The sequence below is a fragment of the Sapajus apella genome, unplaced genomic scaffold (assembly GCF_009761245.1).
Source record: "Sapajus apella isolate SASKATOON/1434 unplaced genomic scaffold, GSC_monkey_1.0 scaffold140, whole genome shotgun sequence".
Classification (NCBI taxonomy): Eukaryota; Metazoa; Chordata; class Mammalia; order Primates; family Cebidae; genus Sapajus; species Sapajus apella.
The window spans coordinates 630,406-658,365 of NW_022437080.1; the positions used below are offsets into that span (position 1 = coordinate 630,406).

Genomic DNA, 27,960 nt, shown 5'->3' on the forward strand with positions numbered 1-27,960 from the left:
TTACTTTTGAGACTGGGTTTCACTCTTGCCCAGGTCAGAATGTAGTGGCACGATCACGGCTCACTACAGCCTCCCCATCCCAGGCTCAAGTGGTCTTCCCACCTCAGTTCCCCAGTAGCTGAGACTACAGGTGTGCGCCACCACGCCCCACTAATTTTTGTATGGATGGGGTTTCACCATGTTGCCCAAGCTGGTCTCAAACTCCTGAGGTCAAGTTTTCCCCCTGCGTCTTGGCCTCCTAAAGTGTTGGGGTTACAGATGCTTGACACCATGCATGGGCCTGCCGCATAACTGATTGCTTGCTTGGTGTATGGGGAGAAACCCTCACACATTTGGTCATAGAAGACTTCTGTATTGATTGTTGCAATGAGAGAGCAGAGGAAAACCAGTGTTTTTTCCATTCAGACTGATGATGCTTGCTCTGTATTCCTATTTAAGAGAGGAACTGAAAAGCTGGTTGGAAGTCTGTGTGTTTGCTTCACGTCTATCTCTTGATGAGCTTCCCTGGAGAGTGTTAGGCAAAGATTGGCTTTTTCATTGCAGAACACCCAGTTGTTAGTGTGCGACCTCTGGTTGTGGGACCCCAACCCACGGAGGCAGGCACCCAGTAGACACGAGGCAGGACGCATGGTGACCGGTACCGACTTTATTGGGACCTCCGGGCGACTCAAGCGGGAAGGGAGAATCGCGCCCGCTTTCCTTGTTCGGTCGGTTTTATAGGGGCAGAGGGCCTGGGGCGGTGGGAGAGCAGTGGCGGCGGGTGATGATTGGTTAGTCCCGGTTGCCGGGCGGGGAGTTTGCCGAACGGGAAGTTGAGTGGGCAGGAGGTTGATAGGGCATATGGTGATTGGTCAGGATTTGGGCAGGAAGTTTGCTGGGCGGGAGCTAAAGAGGCAGGTGATGATTGGTTAGGTGGTTGCTAGGTGGAAGGGGCTGGAGTTCCTTCAGTCGGGGGCATTGTGCCGAGTCACGTAAGGAAGTTAAGCTCCTTCCATGTGGCTGGGGGGTGGGGCCAGAGAGGCCTTCTACCAGACAGTTAGTATCAGTGAGCCTTTCCTCTTGGGACTGTGCCTTTGCTCAGAGCTAGTAAGTAAGGGAAGTAAGGAGGAAGATGGAGAATTTGACTTTCACCTAGTATATGTCCATTCTAAGTGTGACCTGTTACTCTTGAGTTGTGTGTGGTGTGGTCACGCCCAAAGTGTCATCTTCAGGATCAGGGAAGGTCACTGTCTGCGTGGGTAAGGTGCCTAGTGACCCTTTTAAAAACTTCCAATTAATTCTCTTGATTTTGTCCCCCACCTTTAGAATTATCTCTTACCTCCAGTTTGTCAGTCTTTCTATTTTTATGTGGCAGGAGTTGGCTTGCTTTGTTTTGGCTTCTATTAACATATGACAAAGCAGAGGTGGCCATATTTTATGTTAGTTGCCACTTGTCTGGTTCACTTAGAACCTTCAAAATGTTGTTGTGTCTCATCTGCTTTTGTCTGCTGCTGTTCTCTGTGGATTTATGCCTTGTTTTCTCCTTAACTCTCATTTTTGTTGCAATTTCAGGAGGGAGTGGAGTTAGCTGTCTGTGCTTTTTACAATTCATCATTAACATTGGAAATTGCAAAGCAATTGCCAGCATGTCAAGCTTCATATTACTGGTTTGTCTTTTCCTTTCCTTTCCCCTTTCCTCTTTCCCCTTTTCCCTTTCATTTCTTTTCCTTCTTATAGCATTTCACCCTCACTCAAGCTGGAGTGAAGTGGTGTGATATTATCTCCCTGCAACCTCCACTCCCCGAGTCCAAGCGATTCTTCTGCCTCAGTCTCCTGAGTAGCTGGGATTACAGGCACCCGCCACAACACTGCTAGTTTTGTGTTTTTAGTAGAGACAGGGTTTCACCATGTTGGCTAGGCTGGTCTCGAACTCCTGACCTTGGGTGATCTGCCTGCCTCAGCCTCCCAAAGTGCTGGGATTACAGACATGAGCCACTGCCTAGCTTGTTGTTTCTTTTGTCTTGGATCCATGTTTCAATGTCACGCTTGTGTCATCTCCCTTTTAAAATAACTCCGCCTGAATTGCAGTGTGTAGTGACAAGAAATATGAATTATCTAGACAAACATAAGGAAAGAAAAGAATGGAAAGATGGATGTTTAAAGTCTGCCTCTTTTTGTTTTTCCCTGTGAGCCTTGGGACCTATGTAACCTTCAGGCAGGGCAGGCCAGCCATATCAGGATCAGGAATTGGTCTAGCTTGATGGGGAGGTGGAGGGAAGGGGACGCCTGTGAAGTAGTGACATGTAAGTCTCTGGAAGGCTGAAGGCACATTGGTCGAGTGACAGTGTCCACTCCTCTGCTTTGTGAGCAAGATTCAGGATACAGTGGAAGAACCTGGCAGGGGACACACTGTAGATAGAAAGGGTTCGCTGCAGTCCAGTTCAGGGGAGATGGGTCATTTAGGGAGAGGATGAGTATGACGACTTATTTAAGGACTTGTTTCCCTTGGTGTTTCTTATTTATCCTGCCCACATGGAGGGGTCTGGGCTGTGCTACATGCTACTTTTGGACTGGGAACTAGAGGCAAGGGTGGGTTGCTGCCAGTGGTGGAAACTGGTGAGGCAAGTAATGTTCCCGGTGGTGGTGGTGGTGGTGGTACCAGCTTGGTGACCGACAGATAGGAGAGGCCAGTTAACACAGACAAAGGATACACGTCTCTTTAATGGAGATGAAGAGCATAGCTGCCAAGGTGACAAAATGCCCAGCCTCGGTCCCCCAAGATGCGTTGTGGCTAATAATACTGTCTGATCCAGGTGAAGGTACCACAGGTACCTTAGGAGGTCTCAGTGTCGTAGAACTTTTATTATATATCCCCTTATTTTCTTCTGAGTTCTGGAGATTGGTGTGTAAGTGCTTGCCCAGCTGCGCAAGTCACTAAAAGCAGTGTATTCCTGCAACATATTCCTTACTGTGTTGAATCCATGATTGGTTTCCCCACAGCCATTTCTCTCCAGCAGCTTGAGTTTAGGCAGGCTTGAAGCCTGCTCCTGCAGTCTCCCCTGCTATCCAGGTTTCAGTACACATGAGCTCTCAACTCACAAGTCTAGTCTTTTGTCTTAAAAGGGAAATCCCGATATTAGGTAGTAAATGCAACAAATATCCCCTACAATTAACATAGTAACCATTTGAATTATCCAATGAGGGGATATTATCAAAGTGTTTAAAAGTTTTTCAAGTGTTTATCACAATTATCAAAGTGTTTCAAGTGTTTCAACCTTTTTTGTTTGTTCCTTTGTTTTAAATCAGTCCTCCTGTCCTCAATTGTGTGAAATTGAACTCATATTGGAAGGTGTATTAGTTTGTTCTTAAGCTGCTAATAAAGACATACCTGAGACTGGGTAATTTATAAAGGGAAGAGTTTTAATTGACTCAGCAGTTCTAGATGGCTGGGGAGGCCTCACAATCATGGCGGAAGGCAAGTGAGGAGCAAAGTTATGTTTTACATGGCAGCAGGCAGGAGAGCTTGTGCAAGGGAACTCCCATTTATTTTTTTTATTTTTTTTGAGATGGAGTTTCGCTCGTTACCCAGGCTGGAGTGCAATGGCGCGATCTCGGCTCACCGCAACCTCCGCCTCCTGGGTTCAGGCAATTCTCCTGCCTCAGCCTCCTGAGTAGCTGGGATTACAGGCACGCGCCACCATGCCCAGCTAATTTTTTGTAGTTTTAGTAGAGACGGGGTTTCACCGTGTTGACCAGGATGGTCTCGATCTCTTGACCTTGTGATCCACCCGCCTCGGCCTCCCACAGTGCTGGGATTACAGGCTTGAGCCACCGCACCCGGCGGGAACTCCCATTTATTAAACCATCAGAACTAGTGAGACTTGATACCATCAGAACAGTATGGGGGAAACTGCCTCCATGATTCAATTATCTCCACCTGACCCCACCCTTGACACATGGGAATTACTGCAATTTAAGGTGAGATTTGGGTGGGGATACAGCCAAACCATATCATTCCACCCAGGCCCCTCCCAGGTCTCATGTCCTCACATTTCAAAATCAATCATGCCTTCCCAACAGTTCCCCAAAGTCTTAACTAATTTTAGCATTAACTCAAAAGTCCATGGTCCAAAGTCTCATCTGAGATAAGGCAGGTCTCTTCAGCCTCTGAGCCTGTAAAATCAAAAGTAAGTTAGTTACTTCCTTGATACTGTTGGGGTGTAGGCATTGAGTAAGTACACCTGTTCCGAATGGGAGAAATTGGCCAAAACTAAGGGACTGCAGTTCCCGTGCAAGTCTGAAACCCAATGGAGCATTGATGTCTTAAAGCCAAAATGATCTCCTTTGACTTCATGTCTCACATCTAGGTCATGCTGATGCAAAAGGTGAGCTCCCATGGCCTTGGGCAGCTCATTGTCTTGGTGATTAACATTGGGCTTCTTGTCACTTAATGCAAATTTCTGCAGCAGGGTCGAATTTCTCCCAGAAAATGGGATTTTCTTTTCTATTGCATCATCAGTCTGCAAATTTTCCAGACTTCTATGCTCTGCTTCCTCTCAAATGCTTTGCTGCTTAGAAATTTCTTTCTCTAGATTCCCTAAATAATTTCTCTCAAGTTCAAACTTCCACAGATCTCTAGGACAGCAACAAAATACTACCAGTCTCTTCGCATAGCAGCAGTGACCTTTATTCCAGTTCCCCACAAGTTCCTCATCTCCATCTGAGACCACTTCAGCCTGGACTTTATTGTCCATATCACTATGAGCATTTTGGTTAAAGCCACTCAACAAGTCTCTGAAGTTCCAAACTTTCCCACCTCTTCCCGTCTTCTTCTGAGCCCTCCAGACTGTTCCAACTTCCATATTTTCAGGTATCTTTATAATAGCACTCTGCTGTACCAGTACCAGTTTTCTGTAATACTCTGTTCTTATGCTGCTAATAAAGATATACCCAAGACTGGGTAGTTTATAAAGGAAGTAGGTTTAATTGATTCACAGTTCCACATGGCTAGGGAGGCCTCACAATTATGGTGGAAGGCACATGATGAGCAAAGTCATGTCTTTCATGGTGGCAGGCAAGAGAACCTATGTGGGGAACTCCCATTTATAAAGCCATCAGATCATGTGAGACTTATTCATTACCATGAGAACTGTATGGGAGAAACTGCCCCCATGATTCAGTTATCTTCACCTGGCCTCACTGTTGACACATGGAGATTATTACAATTCAGGGAGATTTGTGTGGGAATACAGCCAAACCATTATCAGAAGGTGTGTCTTTTCTCTAATACATTCTACTGTCATATATCTCATTTTAATCATCTTAAACGCAGGATGCCTTTCAGCCTTAGTTGGTTGTAATGAGCTGTAATTTTTCCTTTGAATTTGACACTTGTGTCACAGTTTGGCTGTTAGATGCTCTTTCTTAAGCTGGGTGGCTTCTTGATGCTTTCTGAAGGCACTTTTGAAAGCATCTTTCCTTTTGGTAATAAGATATCTTAGGTACCTCTTGACATATCCTGCCTGTAAACTGTAAGTAGCTCATTTTCAAAGTGTGCTGGCTTGTTTTAGAGGAGACTAGTGTTAGAGATAAAAATCTGGGCTGTGGGAGGTACATGAGATTGTTCCACAGAATGAGGAGAGATAGACAGTATGACACGAGATAAGAAGCTACTTAAGTCAGCAGAGGAATTGAGCTTTTAAAAAGTCATGAGTTTCTGTTGCTAATTCCAGTTTAACTTCTTTTCTGTCTCATAATCTGATTTCCCTTTTCTCTAAGAGTTTTGAGTTATTTTATTTAGGAACACCAAAGGTATGTTTATAATGGCCTCTAGATGCAGACATTTCCATTTCTTTTTTCTTTTTGAATCTTACTCAAGTGGCCTGAATTGATTCCCAAGTCTGCTGTTCAGTTTCTCCTTGTTGCCATTCTTTGAGACTCAACTACCTGAAAAGTAAGAGAAATCCAGGTCCACCTCAAGGAAACACCAAAGAAAACATAGGCACAACATTCGTTGTGTTAGTCTGTTCTCACACTCCTATAAAGAACTACCTGAGACTGGGTAATTTATGAAGAAAAGAGGTTTAATTGACTCACGAGTTCTGCAGACTGTACAGGAGGCATGGCTGAGGAGACCTCAGGAAACTTACAATCATAGTAGAAGGTGAAGGGGAAGCAGGCATGTCTTCATATGGCAGCAGGAGAGTGAACTTACAGACAACGAGCTCTCCTGAGAACTCTATCACAAGACCAGCATCGGGGATAGCCACTCCCATGATCCAGTCACCTCCCACCAGGCCCCTCTGCCAACACTGGGGATTACAATTCAACATGAGATTTTGGGTTGGGGACACAGAGCCAAACCATGTCATTTGGTAAAGCAGATGTTGACCCATAGAATTAGTACATAATACTCAGAGATACCAGGAAATCCCTGGGTCCTTAAAGTTTCCCATAAAACTCTCTTTTAACTCTTTATCTTCATGCTGTTGATCTTACAGCATGTAGGATTGTTGGGCTCAGATTCTTAAGGGCCTTTGAATAAATGAAGCTGTTCTTAATCTCAGTGTTACACTGGTCTGACATTTTAACCATTAAGAGTGATAGAAGGCTGGGCGCAGTGGCTCATACTTATAATCCCAGCACTTTGAGAGGCCATGGCAGGCAGATCACTTGAGGTTGGGAGTTTGAGACCACCCTGGCCAACATGGTGAAAGTCTGTCTGCACTAAAAATAACAAAAATTAGCTGGGTGTGGTGATGCTTGTAATCCCAGCTACTTGGGAGGCTGAGGCACTAGAATCACTTGAACCTGGGAGGTGGAGGTTGCATTGAGCATAGATAGTGCCACTGCACTCCAGCCTAGGTGACAGAGTAAAACTCTGTCTCAAAAAAAAAAAAAAAAAAAAAGATAGCAAATGTAGCTAAATTAATATCAAGAATGATTACAAGGCTAGCACGGTGGTTCACACCTGTAATTTCAGCACTTTGGGAGGCTGAGGCCGGTGGATCACTTGAGGTCAGGAGTTTGAGACCAGCCTGGCCAACAAGGGGAAATCCTGTCTCTACTAAAAATAGAAAAGTTAGCTGGGTGTGATGGCACACACCTGTAAGCCCAGCTACTCAGGAGGCTGAGGCAGGAGAATCACTTAAATCTGTGAGGTGGAGGCTGCAGTGAGCTGAGATTACTGAGCTCCAGCCTGGGTGACAGCAAAACAAACAAACAAAAACAACCATTAGAAATGTAAAGAAATTCACCACAGAAATTCAGGAGACTCCTTTCTGTTACTCCACATTTTTATATTTATATAACCACCAGTGAAGTTGTATGGCTGTGTTTCAGTCAGGTTTTGTATTTGTTGTGACTAGGTATCTCTCAGTACTTTTGCTAGTAATTTTTAGCCTGTTTCCATTTTTTTTTTTCATATGGATTTTGCTGAGAATTCACATTATGGATGCAGGAAGCTGTAGTTCTAATGTAAATATCTAGGATTTGACGTGAATGCATACATGTATATGCCCTCTCATTTTTTTGTGTTCTGTGTTAATAACACCACTGCACAGATGTGATGCTGTCTACAGCATCCCTCCCTTTATACTAAGCTACATGAAAGTAGCATTTTGGCTTGGTCGCTGCTGTATCCTTAGTGTCTAGGACAAGGCTGGGCACACATTAGGTGCTCTAAGAATATTGTGTTTAATGAAAATATGATGCTGGTGGTTCTCTGCCTCAAATGCTTTTTGGAAGTAAAATAATTGTCTTAGGATGTCGTAGGCTGTAAGTTGCAGGAAACCAAATTCAACCATCTTTTTATTTATTTTTTTTTTTTTGAGATGGAGTTTCGCTCTTGTTACCCAGGCTGGAGTGCAATGGCGCAATCTCGGCTCACCGCAACCTCCGCCTCCTAGGTTCAGGCAGTTCTCCTGCCTCAGCCTCCTGAGTAGCTGGGATTACAGGCACGCGCCACCATGCCCAGCTAATGTTTTGTATTTTTAGTAGAGACGGGGTTTCACCATGCTGACCAGGATGGTCTCGATCTCTTGACCTCGTGATCCACCCGCCTCAGCCTCCCACAGTGCTGGGATTACAGGCTTGAGCCACCGCGCCCGGCCTCAACCATCTTAAGTGATAAACCTATCATTCTGCTTAGTAGAAAGTCTTGGGTAAGGGTGGGTTTGGGGGTTGGCGAAGTCGGTGGCTCAGTAGTGTGGGCTCAGCAGTGTGAGCTCTGCTGTTTCTGGGTCAGCTGCCCCCACCTGGTCCCTCAAGGTGGCTGCCAGCACAGTGAACAGCGCTGAGCTTTCTCTCACATCCTCTGGGAGACAGGAGACTGGCTTTTGTTTGCTGGGGATTGTGTTTGAGAACCTAAATGCGGGAGAGAAAGACCGGGGAAAGATGAAAAGCATTTCCTTTCTTGGTAAGGACAAATAGCACAAATTGAAAAAAACTGCAAAGAGAGCAAGAAGCTTCAGCGTGCATGATTTTGGAGATGCTGGAGTATGGGATGACTGAGGCTTGTGGAGTTCTTTATAAAGATTTAGAGAAAGGTGAGAATTCAGCCATGCTTAGATATGGGGAAGGAACTGCATGAGAGACTCATTTGTTCTTCTGAGGTGCCCATTTGGGCTTTTGATAACCTTATAAACCTTAGTGACTTAAAGAAATACCTAAAAAGCTAAAGCAGAAAACAAAAGTGGCCCATGGTTTCAGCTTCCAAATAATTCCTATTGATTTCAAAAAATAAAATGGCTTGGTGCAGTGGCTCATGCCTGTAATCCCAGCACTTTGGGAGGCTGAGGCAGGTGGATCACCTGAGGTCAGGAGTTCAAGACCAGCCTGATTAATACAGTGAAACCCGTCTTTACTAAAAATACAAAAATTAGCCAGGTGTGGTGGCGTGTGCCTATAGTCCCAGCCACTTGGGAGGCTGAGACAAGAGAATTGCTTGAACCTGGAGGGTGGAGGTTGCAGTGAGCTAAGATCGCGCCACTGCACTCCAGCCTGGGCGTTGCAGTGAGAGAAAAAAGAAAATAATGCATGCAAATTGTTAACTAATTCAAATAGTCCAGGAGAGAGTAATAGGACCAGTCACCCTGTTTTTTCTGTGACACACGCAGAATCACCTCATTTTGTTTCCAGAGACACATCCTTCACAGGTTTTAGGATTCCTCCCAGGAGGCAGCCTGAGCACATGCTGCTCTCCCTTGCCTGCCTGGCGATCTGTCCTGTGTGGAGGTGCCACTCAGCAGTCCTTCATCATGGGGCATGTTGGTGATGGTGTGCTGTTGCAGTATATGTGATGTTGCAGCAAGTGTTTTTCTATGTATATGTGTGTGTGAGTGAACTTCTGCACATATCTCAGTGAGGCAAATTCCTAGTCATGGTGAGATTGCTGGGTGCAAGTATGTGAACTATTAAAGTTTCAATAGATTTTGTCAAATTTCCCTCTGGAAGGCTGCGGCAGTTTTTTTTTCCTCTATCACACTTTTTCCTTGCTGAGTGTCTTGGAGGTTTTCATTTGTGCCCACCTGATGGGTACAGTAGGTAACTGTATAGTTGGAATTGTATCTGTTGAATTGAGTGGGAAATTCAGAGATTTTTTATGAGTTTGTTGGTCCTTTGTATTCCTTTTTCTGTGAACTGCTAAGTGATTGCCTTTTCTGTGTGATATGTGTAAACTTTGTAAGTGAAGGAAATAAGCTCCTTCTTGCCATATGGTTGTAAATGTTTCTTTTTATTTATTTATTTAATTTTTGAGTTGGAGTCTCACTCTGTTGCCCAGACTGGTGTACAGTGCTGCAGTCTTGGCTCACTGCAATCTCTGCCTCCTGGGTTCAAGCAATTCTCCTGCCTCAGCCTTTGGAGTAGCCTGCCACCACACCTGGCTAATTTTTTGTGTTTTTAGTAGAGACTAGGTTTCACCATGTTGGCCAGGCTGGTCTTGAACTCCTGACCTCAGGTGAGCCACCTGCCTCGGTCTTCCAAAGTGCTGGGTTTACAGGCGTGAGCCACCATGCCCAGCCATGAATGTTTCTTCTAATTTGTCACTTTTAAAGTCACATTTGACTTTTTTCCACACAGAAAATTTAAATTTTTATGGAGTTGACTTTATGAACCGTTTTCTTGATGACTTCTGCTTTTTAGCCCTAACTTGGACACTCCATATCACTCACCGCCGACACCAGTGCAGTACCCCTGCCTGGGCCATGTGGACCCCACTGGGAATGCCAAATGTAGGCACCTCGGGGCTCCAGCAAGCCACGAGAATCCTCCATGTCCTTGAGAGGCTAAATCTTGTGTCCGTGGGGCTGCTTTATGTTTGTTGAGTGGTGTTAACTCGGTCAGGTGGGCTGGGTGGTGAGGCTGAAGGCTAGTGTGGGAGGAAGGGACATGGCACAGGGTGCGGAGTGCGTCAACCCCACTGAGGAGAGGTATTTGTTAAATGCCAGGGGGGCACTGAGCTAAAATGGCCTTGGACCCTTCCTCAGCTGATGCTAAAGGGGATAAGGAGAGAGACTTGGGCTGGGCAGGCTATTCTCATTCTGTGTATGATTTTGAACCTGCCTGTTCTTGTTCTGTAGGTGAAGAGATGGCGTTTGTGAAGAGTGGCTGGTTGCTGCGACAGAGTGAGTACAGGGTGTACGGCCTGTGATCGGCATTGCCAAAGGGCAATCTCTATTTCTGTTTGCTTAAGCTGATCATGTTTAAAAACAAAGTTTTACTAGTGCTGTGGCCTTGAGTTTCCCCTTGGATATTCTTAGATCTCTGTGAACTGACTTTGCACACCATGGAGCTCTTCCTTGGTTGCTGAGTTGTCAGGAACCAGGAAACAATGGCAGTCCCTGCTGCTTTTGCTCTCCTCACTAGTGTGCTTTATTTATTTTTGTTTGTTTATTTATTTATTTATTTTGAGATGGAGTTTTGCTTTTGTTGCCCAGGCTGGAGTGCAATGGTGCGATCTTGGCTCAATGCAGCCTCTGCCTCCTAGGTTCAAGTGATTCTCCTGCCTCAGCCTCCTGAGTAGCTGAGATTACAGGCATGTGCCACCACACCCGGCTCATTTTGTGTTCTTAGTAGAGATGGGGTTTCTCCATGTCGGTTAGGCTGGTCTTGAACTCCCAGTCTCAGATGATCTGCCCTCCTTGGCCTCTCGAAATGCTGAGATTACAAGTATGAGCCATTGCACACGGCTGTGTGCTTTATTATTAATGATGAATCTGGGACTGCCTGGATCTAACTGAGCCCAGCTTGTCTCTGTTATCTGGGGATTGAGCAGTGACTCAGATTCTCAAATGTGGGAGTCTTTGTAATTATGTGGCTGAAGACTTGATCTGAGGCAATGAGTTTATCTAAAACCAAAACTTTTGTGTCTTCAAAAGGACTCGAGAAGAGACTCAGGATTTTTTTTAAAATGGGTTTGAGTCACTTTTCTAGGCTTATCTTTTCAAACCTATCTTTCATACACTGTCTGCTTATCTCTGAGGCTGTCACTCCAGGTGAGATTCATACTGTGTTTTAAAGTAGGAAGAACTAGTCCTATTTATTAAAAAGAAAAGACCAAGCAGATTATTCTGCTATACTAGAAAGAATGAAGTTAAGGGTAAAGTGACTAGTATGTCATTTATGATTCTAGTCAAAAACTGAGCTGTGTCACATACCATTTATTGTTCAGAGACATGAGATAAGTAGTATTATTATTTCCAGTTGAAGAAATTGAGATTCAGTGAGGTTAGGTAACTTGTCTAACTGTAAACTATGGTGACAAATGTACATTCAGACTTAGGACTGTTTGATTTCAGCACTGACACTATATGCACCAGGAGACGGGCCTTCAGCCTGTGTGTCTGTGACTAGTTCTGTGTTCCTAGCCTGGAGCTGAACCATGTGTCCCTTGTCTGTGCTAGTCCTGTAGTCCTAGAATAGACAGAGGTATCATATTAGCTTCACAAAGACAGTCCTGGCATATTAGAGCCCTCCTTTACTGGCCCTTCGGATGGCCTTTGGTTTTACTCCCCAGGCTCTACCACACCTTTGTTTGAGGGTAAGCTTTCCCTTCTCCACCACAACTTGATGTAAATTCTCTGTCAACGTAGTGAACAATGACCCTTTTGGTAATTTTGTGCTCCCCATCAGCGCCTAGCATGGTGATGTACATAAAATAGATACACTTTAAATAAGTCACATAGACTTTTCCAGTGTCCTCGTCCATGGGTGTTTGAGAAGTGTTTATTCAGAAGACTTATTCTATAACCCCATACCTATAGATGTGGGTTAATTTTCCTTCTTTTCCTGAAAGTAGAAGATCAATGCCAGTAAAACGAGGTGAGGTGTATTACATTCATGGGGTTGTAGAGCAGTGGTGATACACATGTGATGTGGACAAAGCTGTCCTTGAGACTTTTTCATGCCATTGCCACGTATGCTGTTGGAACCCAGTCCTGGCCCCTGGAGGACAGCCTGATTTGGGAGTCTGCAGCCAGGGCTTTGATGGCAGGTTGAGACACTTGGGCAGAACTCCTTGACCCAGTGGTTCCACCTCTCTGTTTCTGTGGTTCTATTTAGTAGGGCTTTTTTTTTTTTTTTTTTGAAACGGAGTCTCGCCCTGTCACACAGGCTGGAGTGCAATGGTGCAATCTTGGGACACTGCAACCTCTGCCTCCTGGGTTCAAGCGATTCTCCTGCCTCGGTGTCCCAAGTAGCTGGGATTACAGGCATGCGCCACCATGCCCAGCTATTTTTTTGTATTTTTGGTAGAGACAAGGTTTCACCATTGGCCAGGCTGGTCTTGAACTCCTAATCTCATGATCTGCCTGCCTCGGCTTCTCAAAGTGCTGGGATTACAGGTGTGAGCCACCGTGCCTGGCTGACTTTTTTTTTTTAAGATGGGAACTTGCTTTGTCGTCTGGGCTGGAGTGCAGTGGCATGAAAACTACTCACTGCAGCCTTGATGTTCCAGGTTCAAGTGGTCCTCCTGCCTCAGACTCCCGAGTAGCTGGGCATACAGGCTTGTGTTACCATACCTGGCTTTTTTTTTCTTTGTAGAGACAGGCTTTTGCTGTGTAGCCCAGGCTGGTTTCAAACTCCTGGGCTTAAGTGATGCGTCCACCTCAGCCTCCCAAAATGTTGGGATTATAGGTATGAGCCATTGCACCCAGCCTATTTGGTAGTTTCTGCACAGCTCAGGTGGTCAATCAAATGGATGCTTGGGTATCACTTAGTGGTCACTTGGGCAAGTGCATTTGACACCCCTCTTGGTGAGGAGAGTGCCTGATAGTGGCAGGAAAGCTGGATGGCACGTATCTGGTTGACACCAGTTGCAAGCATGGCAGTATAAAGGGAAGTGCGTGAAATGAGATTGTGCATGTTGGCCAGGAACAGGGTGAGGTGGATAGGAACAGAAGGTGTAGTGGGCAGTGAATGGATGTGAGGAAGGTACAGAGATGACTTGGAGCTACAACTGGCCTTTAAGTTCATTACTGGGGTTTTCCCTTTACGCAGTCAAGGAAATTACAATTTTATAAAGTTAAGTACCTGATCCAAGATCACAAATGAAAGGATGAATTCACTCAAGTTGACAGAAGTGTGTGAGGTAGTAGGATGTATACAGTATGGGAGTTGGCATGGGAGGCCAGGCAGGGCCTGGTCTACATCCTGCTGTGCTCATTTCTCCAGTGTATGCATCGGGAAGGGGGCACCTTCCATACTGTGGGCTTCCTCTTGGAAATGGTAGGAAACAGTATCTGTGAAAGCTCTTAAGGACAAGGGAAAAAAATGTATTTTTTCTTTTGTTTTTTGAGACAGAGTCTTGCTCTGTCTTCCAGGTTGGGGTACAGTGGTGTGATCTCAGCTCATTGCAGCCTCCCCCTCCTGGCTTTAAGCAGTTCTCCTGCCTCAGCCCCATAGTAGCTGGGATTACAGGCACAAGCCACCATGCCCAGCTAATTTTTTGTATTTTTAGTAGAAACGGGATTTCACCATTTTGCCTAGGCTGGTCTTGAACTGCTGGCCTCAAGTGATCCACCCACCTTGGCCTCCCAGAGTGCTGAGATTACTCACGTGAGCCACTGCGCCTGGCCAAAACATGTTTTTTCAGAAGAGAAATGTATTATTTTTATTTGCATGTAGAGAAATTACAGTCCACCATTTTCTGATCAATCTAGCAAATTTAGGCAGTATTGGAAATTTAGAAAGTTTAAAAGTTTGAGAGGTTCAAACTTTAGTACTGTATGAAGAATTAAGTGTTAGATACATTTCATTTGCTGAAAAGCAAGCTTTTTTTTTTTAAAAAAAAAAAACAACAAAAAAAACCTAAATTGAAAGTATTGGGACTTCTAAGTTGGTTGGCAGTCTTCTCTGTTGCCAGTGTGTGCTGCATGCAGCCTGTGAAAGTACCAGTGGGTGGCTGCCGTGCTCTGCTTTCCCTTTCATCCTGATGAATTGCTTTCGGTAATTCTACACAGGTGTAATTAAGGGGCCAGGGAAGAGCTCCTTTTGTTTCTGCTGGGAATTAGAGGACTATGTCCTTGGTCTTTTGGCTTAAAGCCAATTTTTCAACTGAGCATGGTGGCATGTGTCTGTAGTCCCAGCTAAAAGGGAGGCTGAGGTGAGAGAATTGCTTGAGCCCAGGAATTCAAGGCCGCATTGAGCTATGATCACGTTTGGGAACAGCCGCTGCATTCTAACTTGGGCGAAATAGTAAGACTTACTAACCTTACTATTTTTTTCCAGGTACTATTTTGAAGCGCTGGAAGAAGAATTGGTTTGATCTGTGGTCGGATGGTCACCTAATCTATTATGATGACCAGACTCGGCAGAATGTTGAGGATAAGGTCCATATGCCAGTGGACTGCATCAACATCCGCACGGGGCAGGAATGTCGGGGTAAGCTGGCCTGTCTTGGCCAACTTCTGTCTTCAGCTGTTTCTCTGTCTTAGTAGGAGCTGGGTCCTCTTCCTTCCCTATTCTGCTTTCATTAACAGATTGAAGAAGGGTTTCTTCTTAGAGGGTGACCACAGTGGGGCCCCAGGCACTTAGATCTTGAACCACGTGGTAGGGGCAAATCAATTTTCTCAACTGAGTTAAACTCACCATTCCATGTCTCTTCTACTTGAGTCGAGGGAACCAGCATTCTGGGAACCTCAAGAAGCACAGACCAGCCTAGACTGTGTTGATTTTGTACTCAGAAACTGGCTTCTGTTTGATGCTGACTCCAGTCAGTTGCTTAAAATCTGGGATGTTGGCCAGGTGCAGTGGATCACAAGGTCAGGAGTTCAAGACCAGCCTGGCTAAGATCGTGAAACTCCATTTCTACTAAAAATACAGACAAAAATTAGCTGGGCATGGTGGCGGTTACCTGTAATCCTAGCTACTCGGGAGGCTGAGGCAGAGAATTGCTTGAACCTGGAAGGTGGAGGTTGTAGTGAGCCGAGATTGTGCCACTGTACTTCAGCCTGGGTGACAGAGTGAGACTGTCTCAAAAAAAAAAATAAATAAGAAAAAGAAAACATCTGAGATGTCGTTTCCTGAAGTTATTCTTCATACCCATTATAAGGAATACATTTTGTAGATATCTTCTTGGCAGCTGGTCCTGTTAGTCAGCCTAGCTATGTTCTTTCTGCCTTCTTGGAAAGGCAGAGGGTTCTTTCATAGATATAGCACTTGATTTATTGTCTAGTCCTTTGCTTCTCTGAGCTGGTAGTTCTTAGAAAATGTAAGAAGAAATCCTGAAAAATTTCCTTTATTCTGCCGTATTTTTCATAGATATTCAGCCTCCGGATGGAAAGTCAAAAGACTGCATGCTGCAAATTGTTTGCCGAGATGGGAAAACAATTAGTCTTTGTGCAGAAAGCACAGATGATTGCTTGTAAGTTTTGCTTTCTTATGTGTTTAATTTAAAAAGTATTTTCTATTTTAATGTCTGATTGCCAAAAAATGAAAAGAATGGGAGTAGAGTTTTCCTTGAGGCGTCAGAATGAGGGACTCGGTGGATGTGTGAGAGAAATACAAGACTTGCTTTTTCAGTTCTAGTGTCTGCCTCTCTGGGACTGCCTGAGCCGATCCCATTGCGGTGAAAATGGCAGAAAGGAATTGTAGTCTCGTTGTGTTCTCTTTCATTATTAGATTCACAATGGGTAACAGGCATAGTTGAATGGTTTGTTAAGATTGGTTCTTTTTATGTTAATGTCTTTTTGAAAAGCATTCACATCTCTACTGTGCAGCTTTTCCTTCTTTGGTGGTCATTTCTCTGCCATCTCTGAAGAAGGGATGGGGAAATCCCAATTGTAATACTCCTTGGCCTCCTAACATTGGCATTGATGTTGGATCAGAATCTTGAAAACACTGATTGAATGAAATTTGGGGAGAATTGGAATTGGTTTTTCTGTCTACTTTACCACTTAAGTGGGTGAACTCTGGATGTTGTGAGAATTCACTAACAGAGATTACTGGAATATTTGTAGATATGCAATGTCTTCACAGATTTGGAGGCCATTTTGTCAGGGCCTGCCACACATATCTGTGCTCAGCCTCTGTATAAACGTCATTCCATGCCAAACTCTAGGGTCTGTTTTAAGTCCCAGAAGTAGCTGTCTTTTTACATTCTTCTAATTTATATTAGTGACTCTGATACAAATATGGCACATTCTGGAAGGGATGGGGCTTTCCTAAAGTCCAGTGGAGAAATGACCATGTGTCAAACTAATTTGCTACTTTTGTAAATTGGAGCTCTGTTATTACTGTTTAAAAATTTAAACCAACATGTATTGAACACTTCCTTTGCACTAGACACTGAGTTAACAGCTTCACAGATGACTGTAATCCTCATCATGTCTTATTTTACAAGGTGGGTGCTGTCACTCATATGAAGTGGAGACATAGAGAGGTTAAGTAACTTCTATATGTTTTTTAATGTTGTAATAAATTGCCGCAAGCTTAGTAGCTTCACACAATACAAACTTACTATTATGCTTTTGGAAGTCAGGAGTCCAACACGAGCCTCACTTGTCACAAAGTTTCTACAGGGTCATATTCGCCCTGTAAACTCTAGGGGAGAATCTGTTTCCTTTTTCCACCTTCTAGAAGCCTCTGCATTCCTGGGATTGCAGCCCCTTCCTCCATCCTTAAAGCCAGTAGTGGTAGGTGGAGTCCTCTCCTGCCGCCATCTCTGGTTCTCTGCAGCCAGGAAGGTTACGTGGTTTTAGGGATTCGAGATTAGTTTGGCCCACCTGGATATTCCAAGTTAATCTCATCATCTCAAGGTCCTTAGTCTTAATTCTTGCTGCATAATCTGGCTTCCCTGCTTCCCACCCCCCCGACCTTTTTTTTGAGACAGAGTCTCACTCCTATCATCCAGGCTGGAGTGTAATGATGCTATCTCACTGCAGCCTCTGCCTCCTGGGCTCAAGGAATTCTCCTGCCTCAGTCTTCCAAGTAGCTGGGACTACAGGTGCTTGTCATCACGCCAAGCTAGTTTTTGTAGAAATGGGGTGTTGCCATGTTGCCCACACTGGTCTCAAACCCTGGGCGCAAGTGATCCACCCACCTTGGCCTCCCAAAGTGGTGGGATTACGGGTGTGATCCACCGTACCTGGTCCCAGAATCCCTTTTACCTTGTAAGGCAGCATATTCATAAGCTATGGAGATTAGGTTGTGGACATCTTTGGAGCTGTCATTCTGCCTGCTGCACTTCCTACAGGCTTTAGAGCTGGTAGGCTAGACTCGATCTGAACCCTTGTTTCTACAGCCCTTTGTCCTTAACTGCTCTGCTCTGCTGGGGGGCAGTATCACATGTACAAAATATTTTTTAAAGAAACAGTGGAAAAACATCTGAAACTAGAGTTTTAGAGTAATCTAACAAAACATGGGAGAATGCTGTGTGCGGTGACTCACACCGATAATCCCAACACTTTGGGAGGCTGAGGCGTCTGGATCACCTGAGGTCAGGAATTTGAGACCAGCCTTTCTAACTTGGTGAAACCCTGTCCCTGCTAAAAATACAAAAATTAGCTGGGCGTGGTGGGGTGTGCCTGTTGTCACAGCTACTCAGGAGGCTGAGGTGGGAGTATTGCTTGAGTCTGGGAGTCAGAGGTTGCAGTGAGCCGAGAGCACGCCACCACACTTTAGCCTGGGTAACCGAGTGAGACCCTGTCTCCAAAAAACAAAAGCAAAGCACATAAGAGAAGAGGCAAAAATATATACTTGAAGGGCTAGTCTTGTTTAGCCTGAAAGAATGAGTGAGTTTGTTCTTAACCTAGATGTAAAAGAGAGCTTTATACATGTGTCATATTTTAAGGGCACAAATTTGGGCGGATAGAAGTGGAGGATAATATTTTTAAACCAGAAGAATAAAAAGAACAGAAAATATTCCTCGTGAAAAGAAAACTTAATAAAGTACAACAGTAAATGTCCTGGCAATAATTAGACTGATAGTTTCTGTGATTTTAGTAAATGTGATTTGGTGAAATTTACCTAAAAAGAGTAAGATCTGAGGGCTGGGCACCATGGCTCACACCTGTAGTCCCAGCACTTTGGGAGGCTGAGGTGGGCAGATCATGAGGTCAGGAGATCAAGACCTGGCTAACACAGTGAAACCCTGTCCCTACTAAAAATGTAAAAAATTACTCAGGCGTGGTGGCATGCTTCTGTAGTCCCAGCTCCTCAGGAGGCTGAAGCAGGAGAATTGCTTGAACCCAGGAGGCGGAGGTTGCAGTGAGCTGAGATGGTGCCACTGCACTCTAGTCTGGTGACAGGGTGAGACTCCATCTCAAAAAAAAAAAAAAAAAAAGGTAAGATCTGAGATTGAGCAGAAAATACAAAGTCCAGCAATATATTCTGTTAAGAAGAAACACACTTGAAATAAAATGGCCAGAAAAACAAAAAAGGAAAGAGTAAGGAAACTGTGAGTTCCTAGGGCTGCTGTCACAAGTTGCTGAACACTAAGTGACAAAAATGGCAGAAATTCCTTGTCTCATATTTCTGGAGGCTGGAAGTCTGGCATCTGGTGTGTCAACAGATCCCTGCTCCCTCTGCGATGCTGGATGGGGTCCCTTCCCTCTTCTTAGCTTCTGGTGGTGCTGGTAGTTTTTGGTGTCCTTGGCTGGCAGCCGTGTTACTCCGGTCTCTGCCTCTGTTGTCACATGGCCTTCTTCTGTTGTGTCTGTGTCCAGAATTCTCTTTTCTTATAAAGGACACCAGTCATACTGGATTAAGGACCCTCACCTTAATTCACTATGAGTTGTTTATCTTAATTTGATTCCATATGCCAATACCCTATTTCCAAATAACAATCCAACATTCGTGGCTACTGGGGATCAGGATTTATGCATATCATTTTCATGAGGACACAAGTCAACCCCATCATAGAGACCTTTGAGAACAATGGTGAAATGGATTAGATCATCTTCCCTGAGAGGAAAACATTTCAATGGTGCAACCAAATAAAGAAGTTTGATTTCAATCACAAAATACAAACAGCCAAAGAAATAGATGATTCTGTTGAGATGTTCTTTAATCCTATGCGAATCCCAGAAGCAGTAACAAGATGGATTAATTAAATACTGCAAATGTTTAGTTTTACCCTGTAGTCTGGAGTGATGCTGATTAAGAGTAAGGTACTTTTTGGAAAAGCTAAGGAAAAATCCTTGAGAATGTGATGTCCTTGGGACCTCAGCAGAGGCTGGGTGGTTCTCCCAGGGCCCATCATTTGCAGGGCAGTGAAAGGCACTGAAGCTCACAGGAGTTGGATAATTTTATGGCTGTGAAGTGAGCCTTTGCATGGGGACATTCAAAGGAATATGCTCAGAAGAGAGTGTAGGACCCAGATTTTTCAGAAAAGACTTACTCGATCTCAGAAGAAATTTCCTTCTCTTCCAGCCCTGTGCCCTCAGATTATAGAATATTGATTGAGGGTACACCTAGCTATCAGACTGTTGCTGGGCTGGACAGAGGTGGAACAGGGCAGAGCTACCGGTTGATACCAGATTAGGTAGGGAGGGTGTCAAGGAGAAATAACTCCTACCTTATCAGCACAAACAGAAGTTTTAGAATCACTTCCCATGTAAAAAGTGAGCAGGATGTAAAGAAGTGGCTTGGCAGCTATGCAGATAGACCTTGAAGGAAAAATAAGAAAAGTAAAATGCAAGCCTCAGGAAAAGCTCCTAGAGTGGAGGAAAATAAAATCCAAGGAACAGAAGCAGAGTCTTCAGGAATGCTTTCCTGGCCACCATATTTAAACTTATATCTCCCTGTCTGCATACACACTCACCATCTACCAACTATTTATCTTGTTCATCATCTGCTTTCATTAGAATGTATGCTATGTGAGGGCAGAGATTTATGTTTCTTTTCTGCTCTTTTGTGTCTATAATCTAGAAGGTCTGTCACTGTCAAGAGGGTGCCATTCACATTATAATCTGATGAAAGTGGTCTTCCCTTGCATACAACACCAAATGAAAAGTGAATCACTGGCATGGGGGAAGAGACTGGAGATAATCTCAGTGAGGGGGAAAAAGATGAAAAGATTTGGAGAAAAGATCAGAGATATGTTAGAAACACTAAAAAAAGTTCAGAAAGATTATTGATGTGCAGAAAGTATAGAACCCCAAAAGAGGTAATTAGAAATTCAGGGCAAGAAATATGTTCTGAAATAACAGAACTGAATTTGCAGACCAAAGGCCATACTAAACTCTTTCACCTGAAATGACAACAAAATTTGTATAACATATATGAATAATCCAATGTGATCCCTTTAGCAAAGTGAATGACAGTGGTATGCCACATACAAAATCTGTTGGGGAATTTTGCAACTTAACTGCATTCCTTAGAAAGCCAGAACACTTGAAAATAACTGAATGAATCTTTCAACTTAGGGCGATAGTAAAATGAGAATAAAAATGAAAGGAATTGATGAAGGTAAGAGGGCTGGGGTTAGTAAGAAAAGTAAGGGGTAAAGGAATGAGTGGGTACACAAGAGACTGCTTTTTTTTTAGATGGAGTCTCTTGTAGCCCAGGCTGGAGTGCAGTGGTGTGATCTCGCTCATTGAAACCTCTGTCTCCCTCCCGGGTTCAAGCAGTTCTCCTGCCTCAGCCTCCGGAGTAGCTGAGATTACAGGCATGCACCACCATGCCTGGCTGATTTTGTATTTTCAGTAGAAGCGGGGTTTCACCGTGTTGACCACGCTGGTCTCGAACTCCTGACCTCAGGTGATTGCCTACCTTGGCGTCCCAAAGTGCTGGGATTACAGGCGTGAGCCATGGTGCCTGGATGAGAGACTGTTTTTGCCTATCAATTAAAGCAAAAACTTAATTGTGATACTTAAGATTCAGATATCTAGTTTTTTCTTGACAATATGGAGGAAAGCTGGTAGGTTACAGAGACTGTTAGAGTCGTTTTGCAGGGCCATTTTGCAATACCTGCTGAAATTCTGTTTATATCCTTTGACCTAGCAGTTTCAGTCTTTGGAATTTGCCCTATGGAAATGTTTACATAAGAGTGCAAGGGTAATAGGGATGTTAATATGTTAATAGCATTCTTTTTTCTATTTTTCTTGAGACTGGGTCTCTCTCTTTCATCCAGGCTGGAATGGACTGGTATTATCTTGGCTCACTATAGCCTTGACCTCCCAGGAGGAAGCTATTCCCCCACCTCAGCCTCCCAAGTAGCTGGGTCTATAGGCATGCACCACCATGCCCGGCTAATGTTTGTGTTTTTTGTAGAGCTGGGATTTCACTATGTTGCCCAGGCTGGTCTTGAACTCCTGGGCTCAGGTGATCCCCCTGCCTTGGCCTCCCAAAGTGCTTGGATTATAGGCATGAGGCACTGCATCTGGTCCCCACCATTCTTTTTAATGTCGAAAAATTGCTAACATCTAAATTTAATCGTATCATGGAATATTATAAAGCTGTTAAAAAGGAAGTAGATCTGTGTGTATGCCATGAACTCACAAAGCAAGTGGCAGTACATTTCGCATTTATTAAAAAGTATTGTATAGATTATGTTTTAAATATTATGTATCTATTATAGATGTAGTTTTAAAAAATGTATATTCCTAGTGCATATCTCAAGTGGTTTGAGGCAAGGCCTGAAGACCTGTTCTTTAAGCAGGTCTCTTCAGGAATTCTGATGCCAACCCAGGTTTTGAGAATCATTGAAATGTTGGATTGCCTTAAATATTAAGTACCCTTTTTCTTTTCTCCAGGGCCTGGAAATTTACACTCCAAGATTCTAGGACAAACACAGTAAGTTGCTAATACAATCATCAGTAATTTTTTTTTTTTTTTTTTTTTTAACAAGGTCTCACTCTTTTACCCAGGCTGGAGTGCAGTGGTGCTGCTCACTGCAGCCTCTACCTCCTGGGCTCAAGTGGTCCTTCCGCCTCAGCCTCCCCTTCCTCCCTTCCCAGTAGCTGGGACTACAGGCCGATGCTACCATGGCCAGCTTATTTAAAAAATTTTTTTTGTAGAGAGGAGGTCTCACTATATTATCCAGGTTGGTATTGAACTCCTGGGCTCAAGTGATCCTCCCACTTCCACCTCCCAAGGTGCTGGGATTACAGGTGTGAGCCACCACACCCAGCCACCAGTAATGTTTTCACATGGTCTTACGTAACAATTGGAGAAGGGGGAAAACGGGTTTCCTGGCCATCCAGCCATGACTGGGCGGGTAGCACTGGGCAGGGCACCTTTAACCAACAGTGAGCAAGCTGGGTTTGCCAAATGTTTTGGCAGAAGGCACCCTCCTCACACAGGCATGCTTGTTCCAGTGTTGCTTTCTAGAAATGTTTGTATTTCTTGAAGTTCTGCAACACTTTGAATTCTGCTGTGGTTTGCAGTAAAGGCTCAGAAAGAATTGCAGGATCCTTTTTATGCACAGGAGCTCAGCCTTGTGAAACAAACCTTTTTGTGACTTGTACTTGTCTCTTATCCTGTTTCTGGCCTTAGGAGGTCACTGAGACAGTGAACCCCATTTGTAGAGCTTGTAATGCCATCTTTATCTGTCAGGGATCAGGGAGTGTTACTCTGGTCAGAGCTTTCATTCTTTAGGTGGGATTTTTTCCTCTTTTATCTCTAAGAAAAGAAGAAGGTGGATCAAGCTTACACAAGAATGTGTGCATGTGGGAGAAGAAGGTAAAAGGCTTAATATCCAAGTGTCAGTGTTAGCACAACGCAGAACTTCATTCCAAGCTTACTCTATAGTTGCAGTTACCTTTTCTTCGTGAAAATGCTTTTCGTGGGTAAAATTAGTATTAATGATCCATACAGTTAAGGGCAAGATCCCCAACTAATTCTTTGTATGGATTTTTTTTATTTTTTTTGAGACAGAGTCTCTCTCTGTCACCTAGGCTGGAGTGCAGTGGTACGATCTCGGCTCACTGCAACCTCTGCCTCCTGGGTTCAAGCGATTCTCCTGCCTCAGCCTCCGGAGTAGCTGGGATTACAGGTGCCTACCACCACGACTGGCTAATTTTTGTATTTTTAGTGGAGACGGGGTTCACCATGGTGGTCAGGCCGGTCTTGAACTCTTGCCCTCATGATCCGCCTGCCTCAGCCTCCCAAGTGCTGGGATTACAGGTGTGAGCCACCGCACCTGGCCAGATTTTTTTTTTAATAACTAACATGTTTTTCTTTAAATTACATTGAGGAGTAATTTAATGAAGAATTTTGTTTTTTAAGGTAAAAACAGACTGTGTATAGGACATATCTCTGATACATTTTAGATTGTAGGGTTTTCATTTGTGAATAAAGGATGTTGAGAGTGCTGTAACATCTTTTTTTTTGAGACCAGGGTCTTGCTCTCTTGCCCAGGCTGGAGTACAGTGGCTAAATTTTGGCTCTCTGCAGTCTCGACCTCCTGGGCTCAAGTGATCCTTCAGACTTAGCGTCCTGAGTAGCTGTTCCCATAAGCACCATGCCCAGCTAATTTCTTTTTTGTAGAGATGGGCTCTCCCTCTGTTACCTAGGCTGGCCTTGAACCCCTGGGCTCTAGCGATCCTCTCACCCAGCCTTACAAAGTGTTGGGATTACAGGTATGAGCCATTGCTCCTGGCCTGGTGTAATATCTTTTAAAAGGTATTGGGTAACAATGGGGCCTCTGAGTGCCTTCCTAGCTGTGAGAGTGCTAATCCTGCTAGGGGCTGAATGAGGGCCACTTTGCTCCTGCATTTAGAGGACACCAGAGTAGGGCTAGGGGCCCCCACTGGACTGGGGGAGTTTTTCCTACTTTGCAGAGAGCTATATAACTTTTTGTCCTTTAAAATTTTTAATTTGCTAAATAAAAGGGACACATGCACAACATCATTGAGCACACAGCTGCTGGGACGCTATCCTGCCCTCACCCTCTCCTCTCTCCCACAGGCGTATGTGGGCTCTGCAGTCATGACTGATGAGACATCCGTGGTTTCCTCCCCTCCACCATACACGGCCTATGCTGCACCAGCCCCTGAGGTAGGGAGAACCCCGAGCCTCCATCTCAGGGAAGCTTGGGGTCTATGCTGCTGTCCTGCTTTGTTTTGTTTCTTTAAATGAAATTAGAAACATACTCTGAACCATTTCTTCCTTTTTTTTTTTTTGAGGTGGAGTCTCGTTCTGTCGTCCAGGCTGGAGTGCTGTGGCATGATCTCAGCTCACAGCTCACTGCAACCTCCACCTCCCTGGGTTCAATCATTCTTACATACATGTTTGAGAAATGAATCCTTTTTTTTTTTTTTTTTTTTTGAGACAAAGTCTCATTCTGTCGCCAGGCTGGGGTGCAATGGTTTGATCTCGGCTCACTGCAGCCTCTGCCTCCTGGATTCAAGCACTTCTCCTGCCTCAGTGTCCTGAGTAGCTGGGACTACAGGTGCACGCTGCCACGCCCGGCTAATTTTTTGTATTTTAGTAGAGACAGGGTTTCACCATGTTGCCTTGGCTGGATGTGAACCTGAGTGAGCTCAGGCAGTCCGCCCGCCTTGGCCTCTCAAAGTGCTGGGATTACAGGTATGAGCTACTGCGCCTGGCCATGGATTATTTTTAGATACAGGTCAAGTAAATCTTATCCAAAATGCCTAGGACCAGAAGTGTTCTGGATAACAGATTTTTTTTGATTTTGGAATATTTACATAGGTAGTGAGATATCTTGGGGATGGAACCTATGTCTAAATACAAAATTTATTTATGTTTTGTATACACCTTATCTACATATCTCGAAGGTAATTCTATACAATATTTTTAATCATTTTGTGCATGAAACCGTTTGTATCCTGAGCTAGCAGAAAGCAAAGAAAGGTATCACTGACTCATGTTGAAGCATTTCAGATTTTCAGATTAGAGATGCTCAGTCTACATGTGGCCTTGGCCTGTAACTTGTCTTTTTCTTAACAAGGCCTTTCACAGAATTAAGAATTTTGGCACATTCTGATTTATTGGCCTTGCCTTTTGATTGTGCTTTTGCTGTTATGCTAAACTTAGCTTGACAAACGTAGCCCAAGTTTCCTAAGATTTTCTTCTACATTATTTTCTGAAAGTTTTATTGTCTTAGGTTTTATAAATAGTCTGTATTGATTTTGAATTAGTTTTTTATAAGATATATGTCTGTTTCAGGGCTCTATTGTATGTATCTATTTCTGAGGTCTGTGGTCTGTTCCATTGTTCTGTGTGGTTACCTTCCTTTGGTACCACACAATCTTAATTATTGTAGCTATATAATAAGTCTGGGAACTGGGTGGACTGATCAGCACCCTCTTGATTCCTTTTTGGAAACCTTGCAAGGCTTTTGCAGGAATTGCCTTAAACCTGTGTATCATATTTATTTGGAGAGTAAGGACATCTTTATTTAATGTTGAATCTTCCAGTTATAAACATAGACTGCCTGTGTATTTAGATCCTCTTTAATTTTTTCATCAGCATTTTGAGGTTTTCAGTATAAAAATCCCATATATGTTTTGTTAGATTTACAGGTATTCCACTTTTTTTTAGTGATTGCATATCGTATTACATTTTTAGTTTTAGTTTTCTTATATTTATTGCCAATTCTTATAGAATTGGTTTTTGTGGGTTGACCTTGCAGCCTGTAAACTAACTTTCTTTTTCTTTTCTTTCTTTTTTTTTTTTGAGATGGAGTTTTACTCTTACTGCCCAGGCTGGAGTGCAATGGCGCGATCTTGACTTAGGCAATGCCTCCCGGGTTCAAGAGATTCTCCTGCCTCAGCCTCCTGAGATGGTATTATAGGCATCCACCACCATGCCTGGCTAATTTTTTGTATTTTTAGTAGAGACGGGGTTTCACCATGTTGGCCAGGCTGGTCTTGAGCTCCTGACCTGAGGTGATCCATCTCCCTCAGCCTCCCAAAGTGCTGGGATTACAGGGGTGAGCCATGGCGTCCCACCGGCAGCCTGTAAACTTTCTAAACTCACTTAGTCTAGTTCCTTTTCCTGTAGATTTTTTGGGATATACTGCATAGGCAATCATGTCATCTACAAATAGGAACAGTTTTCTTTCTTTCTAATCTGTGTGCCTTCTGTTTTCTTACCTTGCCTTATTGCCTTGGTTAGACCTTCAAATATGTTGAGTAGCAGTGGTGAGAAAAGACATTCTTGCCTTGTTCCTGATTTTACGGGAGATCTATTGAGTTTTAAAAATTTACCGTTGTTTTTTTTTGAGACGGAGTCTCACTTTGTCGCCCAGGTTGGAGTGCAGTGGCACAGTCTCCACTCGCTACAATCTCTGCCTCCCAGGTTCAAGTGATTCCCCTACCTCAGCCTCCTGCGTAGCTGGGACTATAGGCACACACCATCATGCCCGGCTAACTTTTTATAGTTAGTAGAGTCGGGGTTTCACTATGTTGGCCAGAATGGTCTCAATCTCCTGACCTCGTTTTAGTGCTGAATTTAGTATTTGGTTTTATATATGCATTTATTTAGTATTTAATACATTCATTAAGTATGCTGTTAGCTGGAGGTTTTTTGTAGCTATTCTTTATTAGATTTACAAGTTCTCTCTTTCTGGTTTCCAAGAGTGTTTATCATGAATGGGTGTCAGTTTTTCTTCTTTTTTCTCAGAGATGGGGTCTTACTTTGTCACCCAGGCTGGAGTGCAGTGGTACTATCATTAGCTCGCTGCAGCCTTGAACTCCAGGGCTAAGGTGATCTTCCTGCCTTAGCCTCCTGTGGCACTATGCCTGCAAAAAAGAATTTTTTTTTTTTTTTGTGGAGACAGGATCTTGCTGTGTTGCCCAGGTTGGTCTTGAACTCCTGGCCTCAAGCGATCTTCCTGCCTGGGCCTCCCAAAGTGATTTTGTTAAATACTTTTTCTGTAGTAATTATTATGATTATGATTATTATTTTTTTCTTTTTAGCCTGCTAATATGGTGGATTATAGTGTTTGGTTTTCACATACTGAACCAGCTTTGCATTCCCTGGAATAAAGTCTACTTGGTCATGGTGTATTATTCTTTTTATTTATTGCTGAATTCAATTACTAATGTTTGTTAAGGATTTTTACAGCTATATTCATGAGGGATATTGGCCTATAGTTTTCTTTTTTTATACTTTGGCAATAGAATAAATTGGAAAGTGGTTTTCTGCTTTTCTAGTTTCTGGAAGAAATGGTGTAGAATTGGCATTAATTATTTTTTAAAATTTGGTAGAAATCTCCATTGAAACTATCAGGGCCTAGAGATTTCTTTTTTGGGAGATTTTACATGAAAAATTCTGTTTTCTTTTTCCTTTGTTTTGGCTTAACCAACACATATCTATTCATCACAGTTCTGGAGGCTGGAAGCCCACGATCAAGGTGCTGGCAGCGTTGGTTCTCCTAAGGCCTTCCCTGGGCTTGCATATGACCTCTTTCTCCCTGTATCCTCACATGACCTTTCCTCGGGCCTACCGCAGATGCATCTTTGTTAGTAGTTACTTGTCCCCTCAAATTTTCTAGTTCGTATGGAGTAGGTTTTAATAGTTTGTACTTTTTGTGGAATTGTTCCTTTTCTTGTAAGTTGTCTGATTTATGTG

General features: G+C 43.7%; 1 protein-coding gene across 10 annotated transcripts in view; it reads left to right on the top strand.

The window, feature by feature from the left end:
• Positions 1 to 27,960, top strand: part of PLEKHB2 (pleckstrin homology domain containing B2) — a 48,189-nt gene that overhangs the window by 8,286 nt on the left and 11,943 nt on the right. For 5 of the 10 annotated variants that reach the window (XM_032263990.1, XM_032263993.1, XM_032263991.1 and 2 more), the window contains exons 2-6: positions 10,560 to 10,604; positions 14,707 to 14,859; positions 15,739 to 15,841; positions 22,173 to 22,212; positions 24,328 to 24,417. In XM_032263990.1, the coding sequence (XP_032119881.1) occupies positions 10,568 to 10,604; positions 14,707 to 14,859; positions 15,739 to 15,841; positions 22,173 to 22,212; positions 24,328 to 24,417 (423 nt within the window). In that variant the 5' untranslated portion in view covers positions 10,560 to 10,567. Of the gene's footprint in view, positions 1 to 10,559; positions 10,605 to 14,706; positions 14,860 to 15,738; positions 15,842 to 22,172; positions 22,213 to 24,327; positions 24,439 to 27,960 lie in introns of all 10 variants that reach the window. The other 5 variants (XM_032263989.1, XM_032263992.1, XM_032263997.1 and 2 more) reach the window with 3 other exon arrangements.